Raw genomic sequence first — 21,912 nt, 5'->3', positions numbered from 1 at the left:
GGTTAGGAGTGGGGTGCTGAGATGAGGGGGGGGGATAGGAGTGGGGTGCTGAGATGAGGGGGGGGGTTAGGAGTGGGGTGCTGAGATGAGGGGGGGGGATAGGAGTGGGGTGCTGAGATGAGGGGGGGGGGTTAGGAGTGGGGTGCTGAGATGAGGTGGTAAGGTGGGCACTAAGGGGAAATGAGGTGGTTGGGGATAGATGAGGATGGGGGAGGGGTGATGGAATACATACAGGTGAGGGTAGGACGGAGGTGAGGTGAGGTGAAGGGGTGAGGTGGGGCGATATTAGAGGGTGACGTCGCTCAAACCGGAAGTCATGGTCCTGGAGGCGGGTTTTGTCACAGTTCTCCTATCGGGGTTCCCGCTCTCCCACTATATCCAAGCGGCCAATGGGGACCGAGCGGCTGAGGTCACGGCGTCTGAGGGCGGGGCCAGTGACGTAGGCGGGGTCGTGTGATGGGAGTCGCTGCACTGACGTCGCCGCTCTCAGCTGTTCGCTACAATGGCAGCCGGGGAGGCCTGAGCGGAGGAGACCCACCGGTACCGACCGACCCACCCCTCCCCCATCCACCGATCCCTCACCTACCACACCCCGCACCATCCGACTCCACCCTCAGTGTTTCCCACCCACCTGTCACTGTCTCCATCCACCCATAATTACCCCGACCTCCACCTGTCAGTGTGTCCTCCACCCATCACCAGCCTCTAATACCTGTCACTGTCCTCCACCCATCTCCAGCCTCCTATATATCTCACCATGCCCATCCAGACCCCATCCATCACCTACCTTCAAACATGTCAGTGTGTTCTCCACCTATCTCCCACCTCCATCCGTGTGTGTCCTCCACCCATCACTAGCCTCCCATACATCTCGTGTGTATATATAAAATATTCCTTTCAATCTAGCCTCCATCCATGTCTGTCTTTCACCCTTTCATCCTATGTGTCCTATATGTCATCTTTGCATTCTATACATCCGCCCAAAATTCTCCTTTACTTTCCTGTAGAGCTTTCTCTTCTATCCATCTGTCCTGTACAACTGCCTCCTTCTTTTCCTCCATCTGTCCTGTACAGCTTCCTTCTTGCTCTCTCCATTTGCCCCATAGATCCTCCTCTCCGTCTGTCTTTCCTGTACAGCCTCCTCCTCCTTTTCCTCATACCTGTCCTGTACATCCTCCTCCTTCTTTTCCTCATACCTGTCCTGTACATCCTCCTCCTCCTTTTCCTCATACCTGTCCTGTACATCCTCCTCCTCCTTTTCCTCATACCTGTCCTGTACAGCCTCCTCCTTCTTTTTCTCCATCTGTCCTGTACAGCCTTTTCCTCATACCTGTCCTGTACAGCCTCCTCCTCCTTTTCCTCATACCTGTCCTGTACATCCTCCTCCTCCTTTTCCTCATACCTGTCCTGTACATCCTCCTCCTCCTTTTCCTCATACCTGTCCTGTACATCCTCCTCCTTTTCCTCATACCTGTCCTGTACATCCTCCTCCTTCTTTTCCTCATACCTGTCCTGTACATCCTCCTCCTCCTTTTCCTCATACCTGTCCTGTACATCCTCCTCCTCCTTTTCCTCATACCTGTCCTGTACATCCTCCTCCTCCTTTTCCTCATACCTGTCCTGTACAGCCTCCTCCTTCTTTTTCTCCATCTGTCCTGTACAGCCTTTTCCTCATACCTGTCCTGTACAGCCTCCTCCTCCTTTTCCTCATACCTGTCCTGTACATCCTCCTTCTTTTCCTCATACCTGTCCTGTACATCCTCCTCCTCCTTTTCCTCATACCTGTCCTGTACATCCTCCTCCTTCTTTTCCTCCTTCTTCTTTTCCTCATACCTGTCCTGTACAGCCTCCTCCTTCTTTTCCTCATACCTGTCCTGTATATCCTCCTCCTTCTTTTCCTCCATCTGTCCTGTACAGCCTCCTCCTTCTTTTTCTTCATCTGTCCTGTACAGCCTCCTCCTTCTTTTTCTTCATCTGTCCTGTAGAGTCCTTTCTTCCTCTATCAATTGTCTCTATTGAGCCTCCTCTTCCTCTTCCCATCCAAGCTTGTAGAGCCTCCAATTTTTATCTATTCTATTCCCTTATCCATCTGTTCTGTTCAGCCTCCTCTACCCCCTAACTGTTTTGTAGAGCTGCTTCTTCTTCCATAACCCTTGTTCCTATACAGGTTGTATCCCTCTGTCCTGTAGAGTCTCTTCTTTTTCTCTTCATCTAACCTGTAGTGCCTTCCGTTCTGTAGATTCCTATCTATATTCTATCTAGAGCCTCCTCTTCATCTATTCATCCGTTCTGTAGAGTCTCTACTTCCACCATCCCTTGACCCAGTACCACCTCTTGTTCCTCTATCTAACTGTTCTGTAGACAGTTCTTGTTCCTCTATCCATCCGTTCTGTAGAGCCTCCAGTTCCTCTATCATTTCACCCAGTGCAGCCTCTTCTTCCTCTATCCATCTGTCCTATAGAGCAGTGGTCATCAACTCCTGTCCTTAGGGCCCATTAACAGGCCAAGTTTGCAAGATAACTGAAATACATGACAGGTGATATCATTTGCTGCTCAGTGATTGCAGTATTCTAGTCTGCATCTCCCCAAAGTAATACATAAAACCTGGCCTGTAAGTGGGCCCTGAGGACAGGGTTGATGACCACTGCTCTATAGCCTTCTCTCTCTCTCCATCCACCTATCTGCAATGCAAAGTAGAAGAGGTTTAACAAGGAAGAGAGACAAAAGGAGAGGAAGGAGGCAGTACGAGACAGAAAAGACTCCTTCCATCCTTCTGCCTTGTGCAGCCTCCTCTCCTCTCAAGCTGTCCACCTTTTAGAACATTCTCTTCAATTCTCTCCACCATGTACATCTGTTCTGTGTCTCATTTGTCTCAGGTTTTTCTTTCATTCTCTTGCCTTTTTGTGCTCAGGTTATTAAACAGGTCACTGTGTAAATACGGTCATGGCGAGCCCAGTGGTGCGTCAAATTGACAAGCAGTTCCTCATCTGCAGTATTTGCTTGGAGCGCTATCACATTCCTAAGGTCCTGCCATGTCTGCACACCTTCTGTGAGAGGTAAGTGTGTGTTCCCGAGGAGGAAGTAAGACTGTTCCTGTTTATTACTTGTCTAAACAACATTCTGCATACCTCTGATGGCATGTACTACTTAACCGATCTGGCTAGTATTGATTTATTGATGGATACTTTCACTGGGCCTACAGGCAGTGTCAGAAACCATGAAATCAGACCGAGACAGAAGTACAGTTAAATCACACTTGTTTAATAATAAAAGTAAATGGAACAAACGTAGTCATAACATAGCCAGAATTTAGGAACCGGAACGGATAATCAGACAAGCCAAACGTCAGGGAGCCAGAGATGAGCGTAGTAAAACAGCAAGCAGGATCTGGAGCCAGAATGGATGTCAGCCAAGCAAGTCTTTTAAGAGGAATGTAGGAGATAGTCTCTGTGATGTAGACCAAGGTGAAGGCAGAGCTCCTCTGGGCTGGATGGCTTAAGTAGGCAGGACTGATGAGCAGGATATCATCAACAGCTGAGTAACTGTGGAGAGATAGGAGCTGTCAATTAGCTGACTGCTGAGCGGCCAGCTCAGAGAAGGAAGGGCTGAGCCCAGACCTGACAGGCAGTTTTCATTGGTTACTTTATGTGGTCCTCAAACTGAAGGCTGGCTCTTTGGCCAGTATGGAATGTATATCCCATAGGTCATGATGTTCTAAGCCAGTGGTTCTCAACTCCAGTCCTCAGGACCCACTAACAGGCCAGATTGTAAGTATTACCTTGGGGAGATGCAGACTAGAATACTGCAATCACTAAGCAGCAAATGATATCACCTGTGATGTATTTTGGTTATCTTGCAAACCTGGCCTGTTAGCCCCGGTTCACACAGGGGCGGCACGACTTGCAGGTCGCCTCAGCGAGGCGACCTGCAAACGACTTCCGCGGCGACTTGCAAAACGACTTCTGTATAGAAGTCTATGCAAGTCGCCCCAAGTCGCTCCCGAAGTAGTACAGGAACCTTTTTCTAAGTCGGAGCGACTTGCGTCGCTCCTATTAGAACGGTTCCATTGTACAGAACGGGAGGCGACTTGTCAGGCGGCTAGGTCGTCTGACAAGTCGCCCCTGTGTGAACCGGCTCTTAGTGGGCCCTGAGGGCAGGAGTTGAGAACCTCTGATCTAAGCAGATTGAAGTGCTTTTTTGGAAGGGTCAGACTTCGTTGTAAAGGTGTAGAGAAGGAGGGTGATTATGTCTTTATGGATGTTTTCACCTTGGTGTTGATGTGAAGTAAGACAATGATATCTTCATAGATGTGTACTAGATTATAGTTCCTCAACTATGCACCTATAATAATACGCTCACAGCTAAAAAAATATCTGTATGCAAACACCAAGTGCCAAAAAATTCTTAACCAATTCCAGACCGCCGCATGCCAATATACGTCCTAATTTTGAAGAGGAATATCGTTGTTAGCTAGCTTCCATAAATCCTGTATCCTCCCCTTTTTTTTTTTTTTGGCTGGTGGTCCGGTTTCCGATAATACTGGTCTCTGCAGCAGATTCACCGCAAGATTACTTTTATCGGCGGCGGGAGAGGGCCCCCCACCCTCCGGTGCCCTCCGCCGCTTACTGGAGCCGTCAGCAGAAGCGATTGGATGTTCTCCCATGCTGGGTATGGAGACAAGTGAGGGGAAGCTGGCCCCCACCTGTCTCCATACCATATGTCAAAACATCACTTCCGCCCACAGCTCTTAAAGGGCCATTTTTTTTTTTTTTTTTAAATGACAATTTTTTTTTTTTATTTCATTTTAGTGTAAATATGAAATCGGAGGTCTTTTTGACCCCAGATCTCATGATTAAGAGGTCCTGTCATGCTTTTTTTTTTCTATTACAAGGGATGTTTACATTCCTTGTAAAAGGAATAAAAGTGATTTTTTTTTTTTTTTTTAAGAACAGTTTAAAAATTAAAAAAATAAAAGGTAAAATAATACTTTTTTTTTTTTTTGTTAAATGCTCCCCGTCCCGCCGAGCTTGTGTGCAGAAGCGAACGCATACGTGAGTAGCGCTCGCATATGAAAATGGTGTTCAAACCACACATGTGAGGTATCGCCACGATCGGTAGAGCGAGAGCAATCATTCTAGCCCTAGACCTCCTCTGTAACTCAAAACATGCAACCTGTAGAATTTCTTTTAAACGTCACCAATGGTGATTTTTAAGGGTAAAAGTTTGACGCCATTCCACGAGCGGCCGCAATTTTGAAGCGTGACATGTTGGGTATCACCTTACTCGGCGTAACATTATTTTTCACAATATAAAAAAAAATTGGGCTAACTTTACTGTTGTCCTAATATTTTTTTTTTTCCAAAAAAGTGCGCTTGTAAGACCGCTGTGCAAATACGGTGTGACAGAAAGTATTGCAACAACCGCCATTTTATTCTCTAGGGTGTTAGAAAAGTATAATGTTTGGGGTTCTAAGTAATTTTCTAAAAAAAAAAAAAAAAAAAACTGTTTTTAACTTGTAAACAACACATCTCAAAAAGAGGCCCGGTCCTTAAGTGGTTAATCTTAACAAGTCCTCTTTGTGCTGACCCCCTCTGTGTGAAGTACTCACTCAAGTATATAACCTTTAGCCAGAGATAGAGATGCATCTCTCCTCCAACTCCAACCGTTCCAATAAGATGTCTAGTAATCACTATCCCATCTCAAACCAGCAAGCCAGCCATAGAACAATCCAAAAGGAACACATCTCATAGGCTACTTTCACCCTGGGGCCATGCCGCATTAGCAGTAAAGCGACGCTAGTTATAGCGGAGCTTCACCGCCCTTTTAGCGACGCTTTTCGGCCGCTAGCGGGGAGCTTTTAACCCCCGCTAGTGGCTGAAGAAAGGGTTAAAACCACCAGTGTTGCGCCGCTTCCAAAGCGCTTTTCAGGCGATTCGGAAGCTCTGCCCATGCATTCAAATGGGCAGGGGCGGTTTAGGAACGCTGTGTACAGCACTCCCAAACCGCCCCAAAGATGCCACTTGCAGGACTTTTTGTAACGTGTGAGAGCACTCGGGTTTTCACACTGGGGTGGCATGGGAGGCGGTTTTCGGGTGCTATTTTTATCGTTAAAACGCTTGAAAAACGCCTTTAGTTTGAGAGTAGCCATAGCATAGTATTGTTTAGTAAAATAATTATAAAATTCCCATTAAAATTACACTCTCATTGCCAAGGTACCAACCAAATCAGCCTGTAAGACATTGTACAAGAAAAGACTCCTCCGCTCTCACCGGAGTCGGCGTGCACTCCAATTGCCGGAAGTTGTCGGCCTGGATGTGACATCGCAGGAAACCGGAAGTTACGATTGTGGACTCCGTCTTAACGCGTTTCAGCCCATCTTTAGGAGTTTGCCAATTCAGATGGAGACGAGTGGCATTTTGAAACTTCTTAAAGGTTGTGGTCCCATAAAGTGACTGAGAAATTCAGGTAGCGGACATTAGAACCGTAAATCCTTATTTGACCTCTTTATAACTTGGGGGTCAGTCAATCCAGTGAGTAAGTACTTTTACACCAAGGCAGCTCTTAAAAGAATTGTGATGTACAGCAATGTTTCTCAACTCCAGTCCTCAAGTACCCCCAGCAGGTCATGTTTTCGTGATTTCCCTCAGATGAAACGGCTGGGGTAATTACTAAGGCAGTGAAACTGATCAAATCACCTGTGCAAAATAATGGAAAGCCTAAAAACATGACCTGTTTGGGGGAACTTGAGGACTGGAGTTGAGAAGCTTTGATCTACAACACATTGAAAAGAGAAGACATTGTGTTTTTTTTTTTTTTTTATCACGTTAACCACTTCTGGACCGCCCGCCATCGTTATAAGTCGGTCCTTTGAAGAGGAGTATTGTTGTTATGGCAGCAGATAGCTGCCATAACCCCGGTATCCTCTTCTTCAGCGAGCGGTCCGCTTCAAGATAAAAGTGGTCTCTGCTGTGGATTCACCACGAGATCACTTTTATCGGAGGCGGGAGAGGGTATTTTTTTAAAGTGACAATTTTTTTTTTTTTTTTAATTGCATTTTAGTGTAAATATGAGATTGGAGGTCTTTTTGACCCCAGATCTCATATTTAAGAGGTTCTGTCATGCTTTTTTGTCTATTACAAGGGATGTTTACATTCCTTATAATAGGAATAAAAGTGACACTTTTTTTATTTTTAGACTGTTCTAAAAAAAAAATAAATAAATAAAAGGTAAAATAAATAAGAAAAAAATAAAATCATTTTTTAAACGTGCCCCGTCCCGACCAGCTCACATGCAGAAGCGAACACATACGTAAATGGTGTTCAAACCACACATGTGAGGCTTCGCCGCGATTGGTAGAGTGAGAGCAATAATTCTAGCCCTAGACCTCCTCTCTAACTCAAAACATGCAACCTGTAGAATTTTTTTTAAATGTTGCCTATGGAGATTTTTAAGGGTAAAAGTTTGTCACCATTCCACAAGCGGGCACAATTTTGAAGCGTGACATGTTTGGTATCAATTTACTCGGCGTCCCATTATCTTTCACAATATATTAAAAAAAAAAAAAATGGGCTAACTTTTCTGTTGTCTTATTTTTTTTAATTAAAAAAAGTGTATTTTTTTCCAAAAAAAAAGTGCGCTTGTAAGAACGCTGCGCAAATACGGTGTGACATAAAGTATTGCAACGACCACCATTTTATTCTCTAGGGTGTAAGAAAAAAAAATTATATATTCTGGTTTAATAGGTGCATATGCATCTCTTAAAGGGGCAGTCACATATTATTTAATATTGTCTTCATTCACTCGTTGGTGTAACGCCGCTTTTTTGGATTATGCTTCATAGATGTGTAGTCCACTGTGTTGATATGAAGTAACGCATTGATGGTGTCACAGAAACGTACACCGTTGTGTTGATGAGACTCCTATCTTCATGAAACAGTTGGCCCTTGTGTTAGTATGGAGGAAGACTCTAATATCTGAACAAATGTATTGAATATTGATTTGGAAATTATTATGTTTGTATCGTCACAGAATTGTCATACTAAAAGCTCAATTCACTTGTTTTAATATAAGGATCTTTATGTATACTGTGGCTATTATTACATTTTTTTGGACTGAAAAAAAAAATTAATTTGAAAATAAGGATCTTTATCCTGATATACAAAGGTATATACGGTATTTATTTGTTTTGTCTTAATGGAAATGCCATGTATCCTGCCAATGTGAGGAAATCTTGTCTTTGTGTCTTGATGGAATTTTCATATAGTGTGTTGATGAGGAGTGAGATTGCAGGGCAATAACTTCTCCGCAGGATGTGGAAATCTTGCAAAAAGACCTGAACATATTAATGGGGTGGGCGACTACATGGCAAATGAGGTTCAATGTAGAAAAATGTAAAATAATGCATTTGTGTGGCAAAAATATGAATACAATCTGTACACTGGGGGGAGAACCTCTGGGGGAATCTAGGATGGAAAAGGACCTGGGGGTCCTAGTAGATGATAGACTCAGCAATGGCATGCAACAGAGTACAGTGGAACCTCAGATTGCGAGTAACACAGTTAACGAGCGTTTTGCAATACGAGCACTGTATTTTTAAAAATCGTAGCTTGGTTTGCGAGTGTGGCCTCGCAAAACGACCGCGATTCAGGCCAAAGCGTGTGCAGTACTGCGTTTGGCCTGAGGTGGGGGGGTGGCGCAGATCGCAGCGGGTCAGCGTCGTTCGGAAATGCACGGAAAGGCCCGAGGACAGCTCGGCTGACCTCGGCCAACGGAGTCTTTCCGAGGTTTGCCGAGGTTTCCGAGGCTCTCTGGTACCCCACCTCTGGCCGCATGCGGTATTGCATGCCCTTTGAAGTCTATGCGGAACAAATTATTTTCATTTCCATTGACTTCTGTGGGGAAACTCACCTTGATATGCGAGTACTTTGGATTACGAGCATTCTCCTGGAACGGATTATGCTCGTAATCCGAGGTTCCACTGTATCGGCATGCATTACAACGTATTATACGTTGAGGAGAAGGCTGATACTTGTGCCTTCATGGAAGCATTGTGTTCATCATGGTGATGTTGTAGAAGAAGTCACATGGGCTTACGCGGAAGACAAATGTGATGTGTTCTCTTCATAGTGTCACTGATTTGACCAGAAATTTGACCAGTGTAACATAAACATTGGGGTTCATTTACTTAAGGTGGAGAGTGCAAAATCTGGTGTAGCTTCGCATAGAAACCAATCGGCTTCTAAATTAAGCTTGTTCAATTAAGCCTTGACAAAAAAAGCTGATTGGCTTCTTTGTGATGCTGCACCAGATTTAGTACTTTCCCGTTTTAGTAAATCAAACCTATTGTGTTGTGTGGGGTTGACCATAGTGACATTATCGGCAATATAAACTAGGGGTGCACCGAATGGGTTTTTTGGTGCCGATACCGAAAATAAATCTTCCTTGATCCCGAAAACCGATACCAAAACGGCACCGAAACTGTGACCGAAGTGACTGTTTGTTTTTAAAAAATATTTTTATACAGGAGATGGTCAGTGATTGCAGACACATTGCAGGAGATGGCCAGAGACTGGGGACATGATACAGGAGATGGTCAGACACTGGGGACACATTACAGGAGATGGTCAGAGACTGCGGACATGATACAGGAGATGATCAGAGACTGCAGACATGGTACAGGAGATGGTCAGAGACTGCGGACATGGTACAGGAGATGGTCAGAGACTGCGGACATGGTACAGGAGATGGTCAGAGACTGCGGACATGGTACAGGAGATGGTCAGAGACTGCGGACATGGTACAGGAGATGGTCAGAGACTGCGGACATGGTACAGGAGATGGTCAGAGACTGGGGACATGGTACAGGAGATGGTCAGACACTGCGGACACGGTACAGGAGATGGTCAGAGACTGCGGACACATTACAGGAGATGGTCAGAGACTGCGGACACATTACAGGAGATGGTCAGAGACTGCGGACACATTACAGGAGATGGTCAGAGACTGCGGACATGGTACAGGAGATGGTCAGAGACTGTGGACACATTACAGGAGATGGTCAGAGACTGCGGACATGGTACAGGAGATGGTCAGAGACTGCGGACATGGTACAGGAGATGGTCAGAGACTGCGGACACATTACAGGAGATGGTCAGAGACTGCGGACACAGTACAGGAGATGGTCAGAGACTGCGGACATGGTACAGGAGATGGTCAGAGACTGCGGACATGGTACAGGAGATGGTCAATGACTGAGGACATGGTACAGGAGATGGTCAGAGACTGAGGACACGGTACAGGAGATGGTCAGAGACTGAGGACACGGTACAGGAGATGGTCAGAGACTGCGGACATGGTACAGGAGATGGTCAATGACTGCAGACATGGTACAGGAGATGGTCAGAGACTGAGGACATGGTACAGGAGATGGTCAGAGACTGAGGACACGGTACAGGAGATGGTCAGAGACTGCAGACACATTACAGGAGATGGTCAGAGACTACGGACACATTACAGGAGATGGTCAGAGACTGCAGACGTGGTACTTATCAAAAAAAAAAAGTTTTACCTGCTCTCACTGAGCCATAGCCTTCTTCATTTCGTGTCTCGCGCTGCAGCTCAAAGGAGGTGGTTCCCAGGAACAGCGGCAGCGCTAGGGGTTAGGCTAGGTGTGGTCAGTAGGGTTGCCACATCATCCCTTTAATCCAGGACACACATTAATTACACAGGTTCTCTGGCTGATTAAGGTGGTAATTAAACTCACTTGGTTCCTTATCTGCATTCAATCAGCCTCAGAACCTGTGTAATTTTATATGTGTCCTGGATTAAAGGCATGATGTGTCAACCCTAGTGGTCAGGTGTCGATTGACCAGCTATAGGTTTGAGAATCGGCAGTGACAATGCCGATACCCACACCCCCTGCAACATTATCTTCTCCCACACGATAATGGCAACTCTACTCTGTATTCAGAATAAGGGGGGCAGCGTTGTCGGAGGTCGGAGTTCTGCTTTAAACAGGAAGCCACGTGTAGGTCACTGCTGAAGTTCTGTCATCTCCTCTAACTTAAGGAACTCTCTGACCGAGGAGGTACAAGTATAGCATGCTTCTCCCTAACACAGGAAGTTACTAAGGGAAGTTCAGACAATGAGGGACATTTATAGATACCAACACAGGAGGATCATCTCCAGACTTCCCTTTTCTGGACTTTTACTTCTCATGAGTATTGATGTGTCACGAGTGCAGTTTGCACCCCTCCTGTATATACAGACTCTGCACAGTACTACTTCTCTTGTCCTGTATGCAGGGTGTAATTCTCAGTATCTGTTCCTTATTCTGTGTATGTGGACCCTGCACAGTACTGCTTCTCTTGTCCTGTATGCTGGGTATCCTTGTTGGTGTCTGCGTACTCATTATATATGAGCAGTACTACTTCTGTTTATCATAGCATGAATATAATTCTATGTATTTTATTCTTTATAAAAGCTGCACAGTACCACATCTTTAGTTTTTTTTTAATGAATTCCTGCTATCACTTTTTATTGATCCATTGACCAGGTTTACCTTTATTGTTGTACTTTACTGCAGGGTGGATTTGATTTTAAATCAAGTCAATTTAAATTACGATTTAAATCACTAGTAAAAAGACTTGATTAAAATCATAATTTTTAAAGAGCAACTGTCATCTCTGTCCCGCAGCGGCTCCTCCTCTGACCCGCTGTTGACTCACCGACAGTCCCATTCACTTTAATGGGGCGGCTGGTGATGCGGCAGTGACACAACAAAGTGAGGGGCGTGGTGGCAGCAGGTGATGGATGCCCGCTAACAGGCGCTGCCATTATGGATCTGAAATGACAGGTACTCTTTAAATATTTGCAAACAAAATGAAGGTTTCTTATTTAGAATAATAAGCTGTCAGGTTAGTAAAACAGCGATATCAGAACCGATTCAATCATACAGTTTGTAGTGTACATATATTTGCATAACAATGGGATAAAGGAAGATTGCTGAAATTTGTTTTATCTCATGGTTACCGTGACATTATGTGAATGCATCAATGCAGTGCATGTTATCTCAGCTTGGATTCATTGAATGAGTTTACCAAAAATGTAAATATTGCAGAATATACAGCCTCATGCTACAAAACTAAGCTCCATTTCATGCTGAATAAACTTTTAAAAAATGATTAATGTATCATAAATAGAAAACTATCTTTAGGTAGATTGTTACTCCAAAAGCACTTTATTAAAATGTGATAAATTTGAAATAAAAAAAATCTGAATTACAGTGGAACCTCGGATTACGAGCATAATCCGTTCCAGGAGAATGCTCGTAATCCAAAGTACTCGCATATTAAAGCGAGTTTCCCCATTGAAGTCAATGGAAATGAAAATAATTTGTTCCGCATTGACTTCAATGGAATGCAATACCGAATGTGGCCAGAGGCGGGGGGCGCCGGAGAGCCTCGGAAACAGCTGGAAAGGCCCGAGGGCAGCTCTGCTGACCTCGGAAAGGCTCGGGAACGTAGTATTTTTGAGTCTTTCCGAATGGCTACGATCGGCGCAGTTCGGCTCCGGCGCCCCCCCACCTCCGGTCAAACGCGGTACTGCACACCGCTTTGGCCTGAATCCTGCTCGTTTTGCGAGACAACACACGCAAACAGAGCTAGGATTTTTCAAAATACAGTGCTCGTATTGCGAAACACTCATTAACCGCGTTACTCACAATCCGAGGTTCCACTGTATTTTATTTATTTTTTAATCATTGATTGATAGCCACAATACTTTACGGTCTATTGTGTTATAAGGTTGGCAGCCTTTTTGTACACTCATCATTCTCTTGTTTGGTTCCACAGGTGCCTGCAGAGCTACATCCCACCGCAGAGCCTGACCCTTTCCTGCCCGGTATGCCGCCAGACCTCCATCCTTCCAGAACGGGGAGTGTCCGCCCTGCAGAACAACTTCTTCATCACAAACCTCATGGAGGTTCTCCAGCGCAGCCCGGAGAGTGGCCGCCAGGAGCAAAGCGTGCTGCCAGGAGAGGGACACCCCTCTGGTACCCCGCTTTCCTGCCCCAACCACCAGGGCAAGGTAGGTGCAGCGCGCTCTGCAGATCTAACATAGAAAAACTTTTCTCTCTTCCTCCTCTGGTCACTGAGTCTGTTCCCTGTCCTCCTGCAGACCATGGAGTATTACTGCGGACCCTGCGAGACCGCCATGTGTGTAGAATGCACGGAGGGAGAACACAGAGAGCATTGCACTGTTCCCCTGAAAGACGTTCTAGAGCAACACAAAGCGTCGCTCCGCAGCCAGCTGGACAACATCAAGGGCAGGTAAAGGCGGAGGGTGCTCAGGTCATCTCTCTGGTGGGCCGTGTCTGAGGTAGATCCACCATCTTTGGAGGCAGCAGGATCTATCTCCTAAAGCTATTCACAGAAAGGTCTGTTGCTTCATTGACAAGTCTCTGCAGTGATCTTATGCGGTCACTGACTGCATTTACCAAGACCCAGGTCCTATTTGCACCGAGTGCATTAGGCTGCACTAGGCAGCCTTGCCCAGCCTAGTCCCAATGCATAGACAAGACAAATTGCCTTATGCCCTATTGATCTGTTCACACCACTTCACTATCGAGTACTTATCAGTCCACGGAGACCAGCGCTGTCGATGCACAGCTGATTTTTGTCATAACTGTAAGTCCACGGTGCCACCATCTTTGATTTGGGAACTGGCTTCTTGATCAATTACAGCCAGCTCCCCACTTTGCATGCATAAGCAGTGAGACTGGTCCTATAGGAGGCTGTGGGGGGGGGGGGGTACCTATCAAAAAAAGGTGCATGCTGCCTAGAAAAAAATATATAATGCCAGACAGGAAGTAGGGCATAATCGGCAACAGGGACACAGAAATAAAAAGTCTGACAGGTTCTAGCTTCTCCTACTCTACAAAGCATTTTTTTGCTGCTGTTGGATATTTTCTCTCACCTGACTGGTGAAACGCTATCAACATGACAGAAAGTGAGGGGAAAGCTCATTAACAGAGCTCTGGATAGCGATAAAAACCATACAGGGGTTCTAACCCTTCCCCACTCCATCTAAGCTGAGAAAAAAAAGAGTTTTGGCTGGACCGACACTTTAATGTCCAAAATCAAGATTCAGCAGCGTGTGGGTAGAAACTGTTGGAGTGACACATGGGCTCCTTTTAACAAAGCTCCTCCTTTCTCTGGTAGAATCCCTCAGCTGACCTCCGCCATCGACCTTGTGACTGACATCAGTCGGCAGCTGAGCGAACGGAAGAACGCTGCCGTCAATGAGATTTGTACGACATTTGATGAGCTGGAGCGCGCCCTGCAGCACAGGAAGAATACTCTCTTGCAAGACTTGGAGGCCATCTCTATCACCAAGCAGAAGGTGGGCATGTCTTTTTTGGGAGGGGGGGGGGATGCATGTCAGTATCCAACCAGACAATTAAGAAAGAAGAAAAAAAAGGGGGGTGGCCTTTGAATGTCAAACTCCACCTAGATTTACTAACACTGGTGCACTGCAGGTCTGGTGCAGCTGTGCATGGTAGCCAATCCGCTTCAAACTTCCACTTGTTCAGTTAAGCTTTGGCAATAGAACCTGTAAACTGATTGGTTTCTATACAGAGTTGCACCAGATTTTGCACTCTCTAGTATTAGTAAATAACCTCCAGTGTTTTTAGTTTTGGATAGAGTGGGAAAGAGTTGAAGGAGAAGTAGGGCCAAAGCTCTGTTGGCCCTGCTTCTCCTGTGGGTCGCAGGAGTGCACTTTGTTCTGCACTCCTGTGACCCACATTTAGCTGATAGTGGGCTAAAGTCCATTGTCAGTTTATGTCACTCACCTGTTCCAGGCTCTGGAGGGATCCTGACTTTAATGTGCGCCACTGAGAACCTGAGCCAGCCGCTACCTCCCCCTTCACAGCTTATCGCTCCAGTGAGCACTGGCGGGGCAGAGCTGAGAGTCGGTGACTAACAGTCACCAGCTCTCTGCTCACTGAAGACTGAGAACAGCGATCAGTGGTCTAAGGGGTGAGTTTCTGTCTTTTTTTTTTATTTTATGTTTCTCTTTTAAAACCTCAGCCTGGTTTCTGTTGCTGGCTGTGTCCCCGCAGGAAATGAGGGCAGTAGTCCTCAAGAGGGAAAAACATTTTACTGCTCACTTATTGAGAAACCTAGGGAGCCATCTACTGCAAGTCTGTTCCTACTGCCTTCCTACAGTCACCTCTGGCTACCCGTCCCTACATCTAGTTCCAGCGGTTGGATTTATAGTTCTTCAAGAAGTCATAAACTGTCAGGACTGGTCCCTCCTGTGTCTACAACCAGAAATGTTGCACCACAAAGTGGGAAAGCATCATAGCTCAAGGTTCAGCAAGGCCTCAAGTACTCGCAAACCCAACCGCTAGGAACCAGGTGTTGGGACAGGCTGCTGGAGGTGACAAAGTCACTGTTGGCAGGCGGTGGAAACGGACCAACAGTATATGACTTCTTGTGTCCCGAAAAGGAGTTGGCTACCCTAAGGGCAGGCAGGAGACAGTAAATCTTGAGGATTGGAATGATCCCAACACAAATAAAAAAAAAATTGACACCCAATATGTGACCCATGTCTTCGAACGACACCACGTTTATAATCCAGCCGTCTGGTTTAGGTCCACCTTTAAGTGTGATTAAGGGTGCAGACATTAGAGAATACCTGTCCAGACAGGTCACACGTGTGAACCGTTATCGGCAAGAACAGAAGCTTTGCATTTCCCAGGTTATACGGGTTCCATGTTGTAAACATACACTATATTGTCAAAAGTATTGCGTGTAAAGGCGCCTGCCTTTACACGCACATGAAATTTAATGGCATCCCAGTCTTGGTCCGTAGGGTTCAATATTGAGTTGGCCCACCCTTTGCAGCTATAACAGCTTCAACTCTTCTAGGAAGGCTGTCCACAAGGTTTAGGATTGGTTCTTTAATGATTAAGTTTTTTTCTCATCTTGCATGTTGTCTCTCCAACCCCCAGGTTCTTCAGGCACAGCTTTCAGCATTAAGACAAGGCCTAGACAACATGGAGAGCAGCATGCGTTTTACGGAACAGGCTCTTGGCCACGGCTCAGAGACAGAAGTTCTCTTGGTGAGGAAGCAGATGAGCGAGCGATTGAATGAATTGGCTTCTCGTGACTTCCCTTTACACCCTCAGCAGAACCCACAGCTTGAATTCCGGGTAGAGACTGATGGCCTCCGCCGATCCCTTCAGAATTTAGGGGCCCTTCTTACTACTAGCACTGTGGCTCATTCCTCAGTTGCAACAGGGGAGGGCTTGCGCCAGGCCTTGGTGGGACAACAAACTTCTGTCACGGTCACTACTAAAGACAAAGATGGAGAGTTGTTCCGGAGTGGCAATGCCATCCTACAAGCTCAGCTGACTGGTCCAGATGGAGCCACCCAGGACGGGGAGGTGACGGACAATAAGAATGGGACTTATGAGGTGCTCTATACTCCACGTCATGAAGGAGAGCACCAACTCTCCCTGCGGCTTTATGGGCAACCACTACGCGGGAGTCCATTTAGGGTGAGAGCCGTAAAACCTGGGGATGTACCGGCCTCACCAGAGGATGTCAAGCGCAGAGTTAAGTCGCCCAGTGGAGGGCACATACGGCAGAAGGCTGTGAGGAGACCATCAAGCATGTATAGCACCAACAAGAAGAAGGAGAACCCAATTGAAGATGAGATGATCCTGAGAGTTGGTAAGTGACTGGAGGGAGACTTTAAGGGTGAAGGGAAGATAAGGAAATTGGTTTGGAATTTATAAGGTGAATGGAAGATGATCTCTATTTATCTAGTTTCTGTTTTGAAGGATATCTGGACTTTAGCTGGAAGATCTATAGATTATATGAGCTAAATGATCCACTGAAGGGTTTTGATGATATCCAGGTATACTCTAGGCAAATCTTTGTGATTGATCAGGGACCTAAGGGAAGAACTAGGTTGAGATCTACGAGAATATCTTGTAGGTGACAGAGCAATCTACAGGGGGATCCTGGTGGTAGCAGAAGGATCGGGGGGGGGGGGTGCATCTTGGTGGTGGTGGAAGCATTGAAGGGGAGTTCTTAACTTTCTGTTAAAAAAAAAAGGGGGGGAGGTTCTTTTAGGTACAAGAGCAAATTATGGGAGGATCTTGGTAGTAACACAAGGATCTTGGTGGTAGCAGAAAAATGTATGCATATGATCCTGTGAGGGTAGCAGATAGACCCATGGGGGGGGGATCTTGTTGGTAGTAAGAGGACATATTGAAAGATTCTGGCGGTAGAATGATCTATGGGGGGATCTTCGTGGTAGCAGCAGGACCATGAAGATCCTGCCAAACATCCCTCTATATATCTCAATGCAAAGGGATCTAAAGGGAACCTTCATGATAGTAAAGGAATCTATGGGGTGATTTTAGTGATAACAGTAGGATCTTTAGGGTGTGGAATCTTGGTTATATGATAGACCAGTTTCAGAAAAAAGAGTTTGTACTTTAAATCTTGGTATAATGGATACTTTTCATGTAGTAATGACATCTTAGTCAGACTGAAGGGTTAGGTGCTCCTCAGACATTTGTATGAATGTAGGTTTGGCTGTAGAGCTTTAGAAAAGTTTCTTTAGGTGTAATAAGGATGTCTAAGTTAAAACCCCACTAACATTGTTTTGGGCTGTCAAGCATATTTGCAATACACATACAAACCGAGGAAAAGTACAGATACTTGAAAGCTTGAAATATGATTTTGCTACGATACCATGAATGCCAGAAATCTGTCTATGTATATATTTAATATGTACTGTATAATACATAGTTGTAATATTGGACATATATGGTGTCAGGTTGCGATATACAGGATTTTTGGTTTCATGGCAGATGTGTCTTTCAGGAACCCGTGGTCGAGACAAAGGTGAATTCTCCAACCTGCAAGGCATCTGTGCCTCCAGTAACAATCGCATTGTGGTTGCAGACAGTAACAATCAGTGCATACAGGTGAGGTTGGATTTTGCCATTTTTTAGTTGGGTTTTTCCTCTCCTGTATCATCTTTTACTAGGTCTGATGTTTTCTCCCCATGGCAGGTGTTCTCCAATGAGGGCCAGTTTAAGTTGCGTTTTGGGATTCGAGGACGGTCCCCAGGGCAGTTGCAGCGTCCAACAGGTGTGGCTGTGGACACAAATGGTGACATCATTGTGGCGGATTATGACAATCGCTGGGTCAGCATTTTCTCTCCAGAGGGAAAGTTTAAGGTATGCTTACAGGTTGGGCTTTTGTGTCGCTGCTGTCCATACACCAAAAATGGCTTCTTCTGGCTTCTTTTCCACCTGTTTCATCTGGCTGTCTTGTAACTACAGAACAAAATTGGTGTTGGCCGTCTAATGGGACCCAAAGGAGTAGCCGTAGACCGTAACGGTCATCTGATAGTAGTGGATAACAAATCCTGCTGCATCTTCATCTTCCAGTCCAATGGAAAATTAGTGGGGAGGTTTGGAGGCCGAAGCCCAGGAGACAAGCATCAGTCTGGAACACTAGACGGTAATTGTGATCAGGATAAAACAAATCTAGGTTCTTGGTGGGAAGGAGGAGGGGAGGGTTAATGGGGCTGCAGATGGGTTGGGAAGCTAGCTGAAGAGTTCCAGAGTTTAACTCTCACCTGGTATTTTCACCAATGGCACGCACTTTGTCTTATGCCCCGTATGCATGGTGGGATCTTCCTACGAAAAATGTTCGATGGGACCTTGTCGAAAATTCCGACCGTGTGTAGGCTCCATCGCACATTTTCCATAGGAATTTCCGTCACACAAAATTTGAGATCTGGATCTCAAATTTTCCGACAACAAAATCCGTTGTCGGAAATTCCGATCGTGTGTACACAATTCTGACGCACGAAGTTCCACGCATGCTCGGAATCAAGCAGAAGAGCCGCTCTGGCTATTAAACTTAATTTTTCTCGGCTCGTCGTATGTGTTGTACGTCACCGCGTTCTTGACCTTCGGAATTTCCGTCCAACTTTGCGTGACCGTGTGTATGCAAGACAACTTTGAGCCAACATCCGTCGGGGAAAAAAAACATGGATTTTGTCGGAAAATCCTATCGTGTGTACAGGGCATTAGGGTGCTAGGCTGCTTTCCTGATTCGAATTAGAAACACCTCCTGCTCTCCTCATCTCAAGAGGGGTGTTGCATTGTAGTTTACAGAAGTTGATTGAGAAAGCTGATTGTTTCTATTTCAGTTCAGTCCACATGAAGTGACTACGTCACTGGATTTTGTTTAGCAAGGATCAACGGGTGTTTTTCTGTACTTTCAGAAAATGTACTTGTCCTAAAAAAAAAAAAAAAAAAAAAAAAAAGAAAATGAATGCAGCCACCGCATCTAAGGACTGGTGAGCTTCAATAAAAACATTTTTGTTCTTGGGTGTAGATACTCTTTAACCCCTTCTCGCCGACCATACGCAAATTTGCGTTCATAGCTTGAAGGGGCTAAACCGGGGTGCTGTAAAATCCCGGAAGCGATGTCACTTCCCGTTTACTTGGCTGCCAATGGCGTAGATTAAAAAAAAAAAAAAGTATTCAGAATCACCAATACTTTTAAGTGCAAAGGAAGGATTTGGGGGTCTTTAAGACGCCCGATCCCTCCATAAAGAGTACCTGTCCACATGCCTATTACTGTTACAAGAGACGTTTACATCCCTTGTGACAGCAATAAAAGTGATCGGAATTTTTTTTTTTTTTAAAGGGGAAATGTGAAAAAAAATAAATAAATCTTGAAGATAAAAAAAAAAAATTCTAAAGCGCCCCCGTCCCTGCTTGCTTTCGCAGCAAAGAAAGTGCATACGTAAGTCGTGCCCGCAAATGTAAACAATGTTCAAATCACACATGTGAGGTATCGCCGCGATCATCAGAGTGAGAGCAATAATTCTAGTCCTAGACCTCCTCTGTAACTCTAACATGGGAACCGTTTACATTTTTTTTTTTTTTTTAAAGCGTCGCCTATGAAGATTTTCAGGTACCGTAGTTTGTTGCCATTCCACGAGTGCGCGCAATTTCAAAGCATGACGTGTTGGGTATCTATTTACTCGGCGTAACATCATCTTTCATACAAAAAATTAGGCTAACTTTACTGTTAAGTTTTTTTTTTTTTTTTTTTAATTCATGAAAGTGTGTTTTTTCTCAAAAAATTGCGTTTGAAAGACCGGTGCACAAATACTGTGTGACATAAAATATTGCAACAATTGCCATTTAATGTTGGGGGGGTTCTAAGTAATTTTCTACCAAAAAATACAGTTTTTAACTTGTAAGCAACAAATGACAGAAATAGGCTTGGGCAGGGGTTAAGTAGCCAGTAATCTATAAGACTATAGATATTGGTGGTAGGTGGAATTTTGTTAACCGGCTGCTCTCTAATTGGAGTCTGGACAAGGGAGCAAATGAAGTAGAGTCCTGGCAATTTTTTATTTTTTTTTTTTTTTAACAGCCTTTTACTTTGTTATAAATGTATATATATTTTTTTTTCTATAGGGCCACATTTTGTGGCAGTTAACAACAAAAATGAGATTGTGGTGACGGATTTCCACAACCATTCTGTTAAGGTAAGCTAATCAACACCCCACTGTGCCCCCAAGGAATTATCATATTTGCTGGGTTAACCCTGTTGTCGTGTGTTGTCGCGGTATGCTGCATGTTAAATTGGTAGTTCACTCATTTTGCCTATTTTTACCTACAGGTAAGCTTATAATAAATCTTACCTGTAGGTAAAATGTAATATCTCCTAAACGTGCTCTGTTTAGGAGATGTTCCAGCAGGCAGAAGCCAGTGACGTCACTGGTGCATATGCGCTCTGAACGGCATATCTGTGCCGTGCCGGGGGATGATGTCATCGCTGCTCGGCCAATCAGATGGCCGGAGCCTGCGAACCCAGAAGAAAAACAGGGTGAAGATAGAAGCCCTGTTTGTTTTAAGGTAAGTATTTCATAATGTGCTAGTATGCAATACACGCTAGCACATTATGATATTACCTTGCAGGATAAATCCCTTTTTTTTTTTTCGAAGAAACTTTACTACCGCTTTAAGGTACGTTGCGTTAAGGCAGGCCATTCATTTGAGTGGGCTGTGTATTACACCATGGCGCACTTAAAAGATGCATGTAACACTTGTGATAGCGCAGCGTACTGCAATACCCACCTGTCAGAAAGGTGTGTTGGGGTGCCATTCAGAATGAATCCACATTGCGCTAATGCAGGTAATCTGTCTTGCCGTATTTTATTGTTATTGGAGAGTGCAAAGAGAGAGATTATATCAGACAGCTCCCACTGGTAACTCTGTGTTAAACCTACAGCACTAATGAAACAACAAGCTGTGCTAGTTTGTCATCCTAGCCTCTATATCTGTATTCTAGCAATATATTATTAAAAAATATGTGCAATCATAAAGCTTGAACGTGTTAAATAATACGTGCATAAATCGTATAGCAATCACAAGTTATATCACTGTGAAAATGATATTGGCAAGGATGTGGAATGTGCTTCCACAGGCGGTGGTCTCAGCAGGGAGCATCGATAGTTTTAAGAAACTATTAGATAATCACCTGAACTACCGCAACATACAGGGATATACAATGTAATACTGACACATAATCACACACATGAGTTGGAATTGTCTTTTTTCGACCTCACCTACTATATCACTGTGAAGAAAAAAAAAAAAAATATATATATATATATATATATATATATATATATATATATAAATGATAAAACCAAAAACTTTTCTTTCACTCATGGTTAGTGTTTGGCTGAAGCCATTATTATCAATCAGCTGTGTTTACTCTTTTATAAATCATAATCACAACAGAAACTACCCAAATGACCCTGATCAAAAGTTTACATACCCCAGTTATTAAT

The 21,912-nt window shown here is 44.7% G+C and overlaps 1 protein-coding gene across 1 annotated transcript in view; it reads left to right on the top strand.

Annotated features, from left to right (window-relative positions):
* Positions 1-433: 433 nt before the first annotated feature.
* Positions 434-21,912, top strand: part of TRIM3 (tripartite motif containing 3) — a 31,406-nt gene continuing 9,927 nt past the window's right edge. The window contains 10 exon segments of the mRNA XM_073612701.1: positions 434-540; positions 2,912-3,056; positions 12,852-13,086; positions 13,177-13,328; positions 14,220-14,400; positions 16,016-16,739; positions 17,904-18,007; positions 18,095-18,262; positions 18,368-18,548; positions 20,531-20,601. Of these exon segments, the coding sequence (XP_073468802.1) occupies positions 2,944-3,056; positions 12,852-13,086; positions 13,177-13,328; positions 14,220-14,400; positions 16,016-16,739; positions 17,904-18,007; positions 18,095-18,262; positions 18,368-18,548; positions 20,531-20,601 (1,929 nt within the window). The 5' untranslated portion in view covers positions 434-540; positions 2,912-2,943.

This window comes from Aquarana catesbeiana, linkage group LG02 (genome assembly GCF_042186555.1).
Source record: "Aquarana catesbeiana isolate 2022-GZ linkage group LG02, ASM4218655v1, whole genome shotgun sequence".
Taxonomy (NCBI): Eukaryota; Metazoa; Chordata; class Amphibia; order Anura; family Ranidae; genus Aquarana; species Aquarana catesbeiana.
This window is presented reverse-complemented; position numbering and strand designations above follow the sequence as displayed.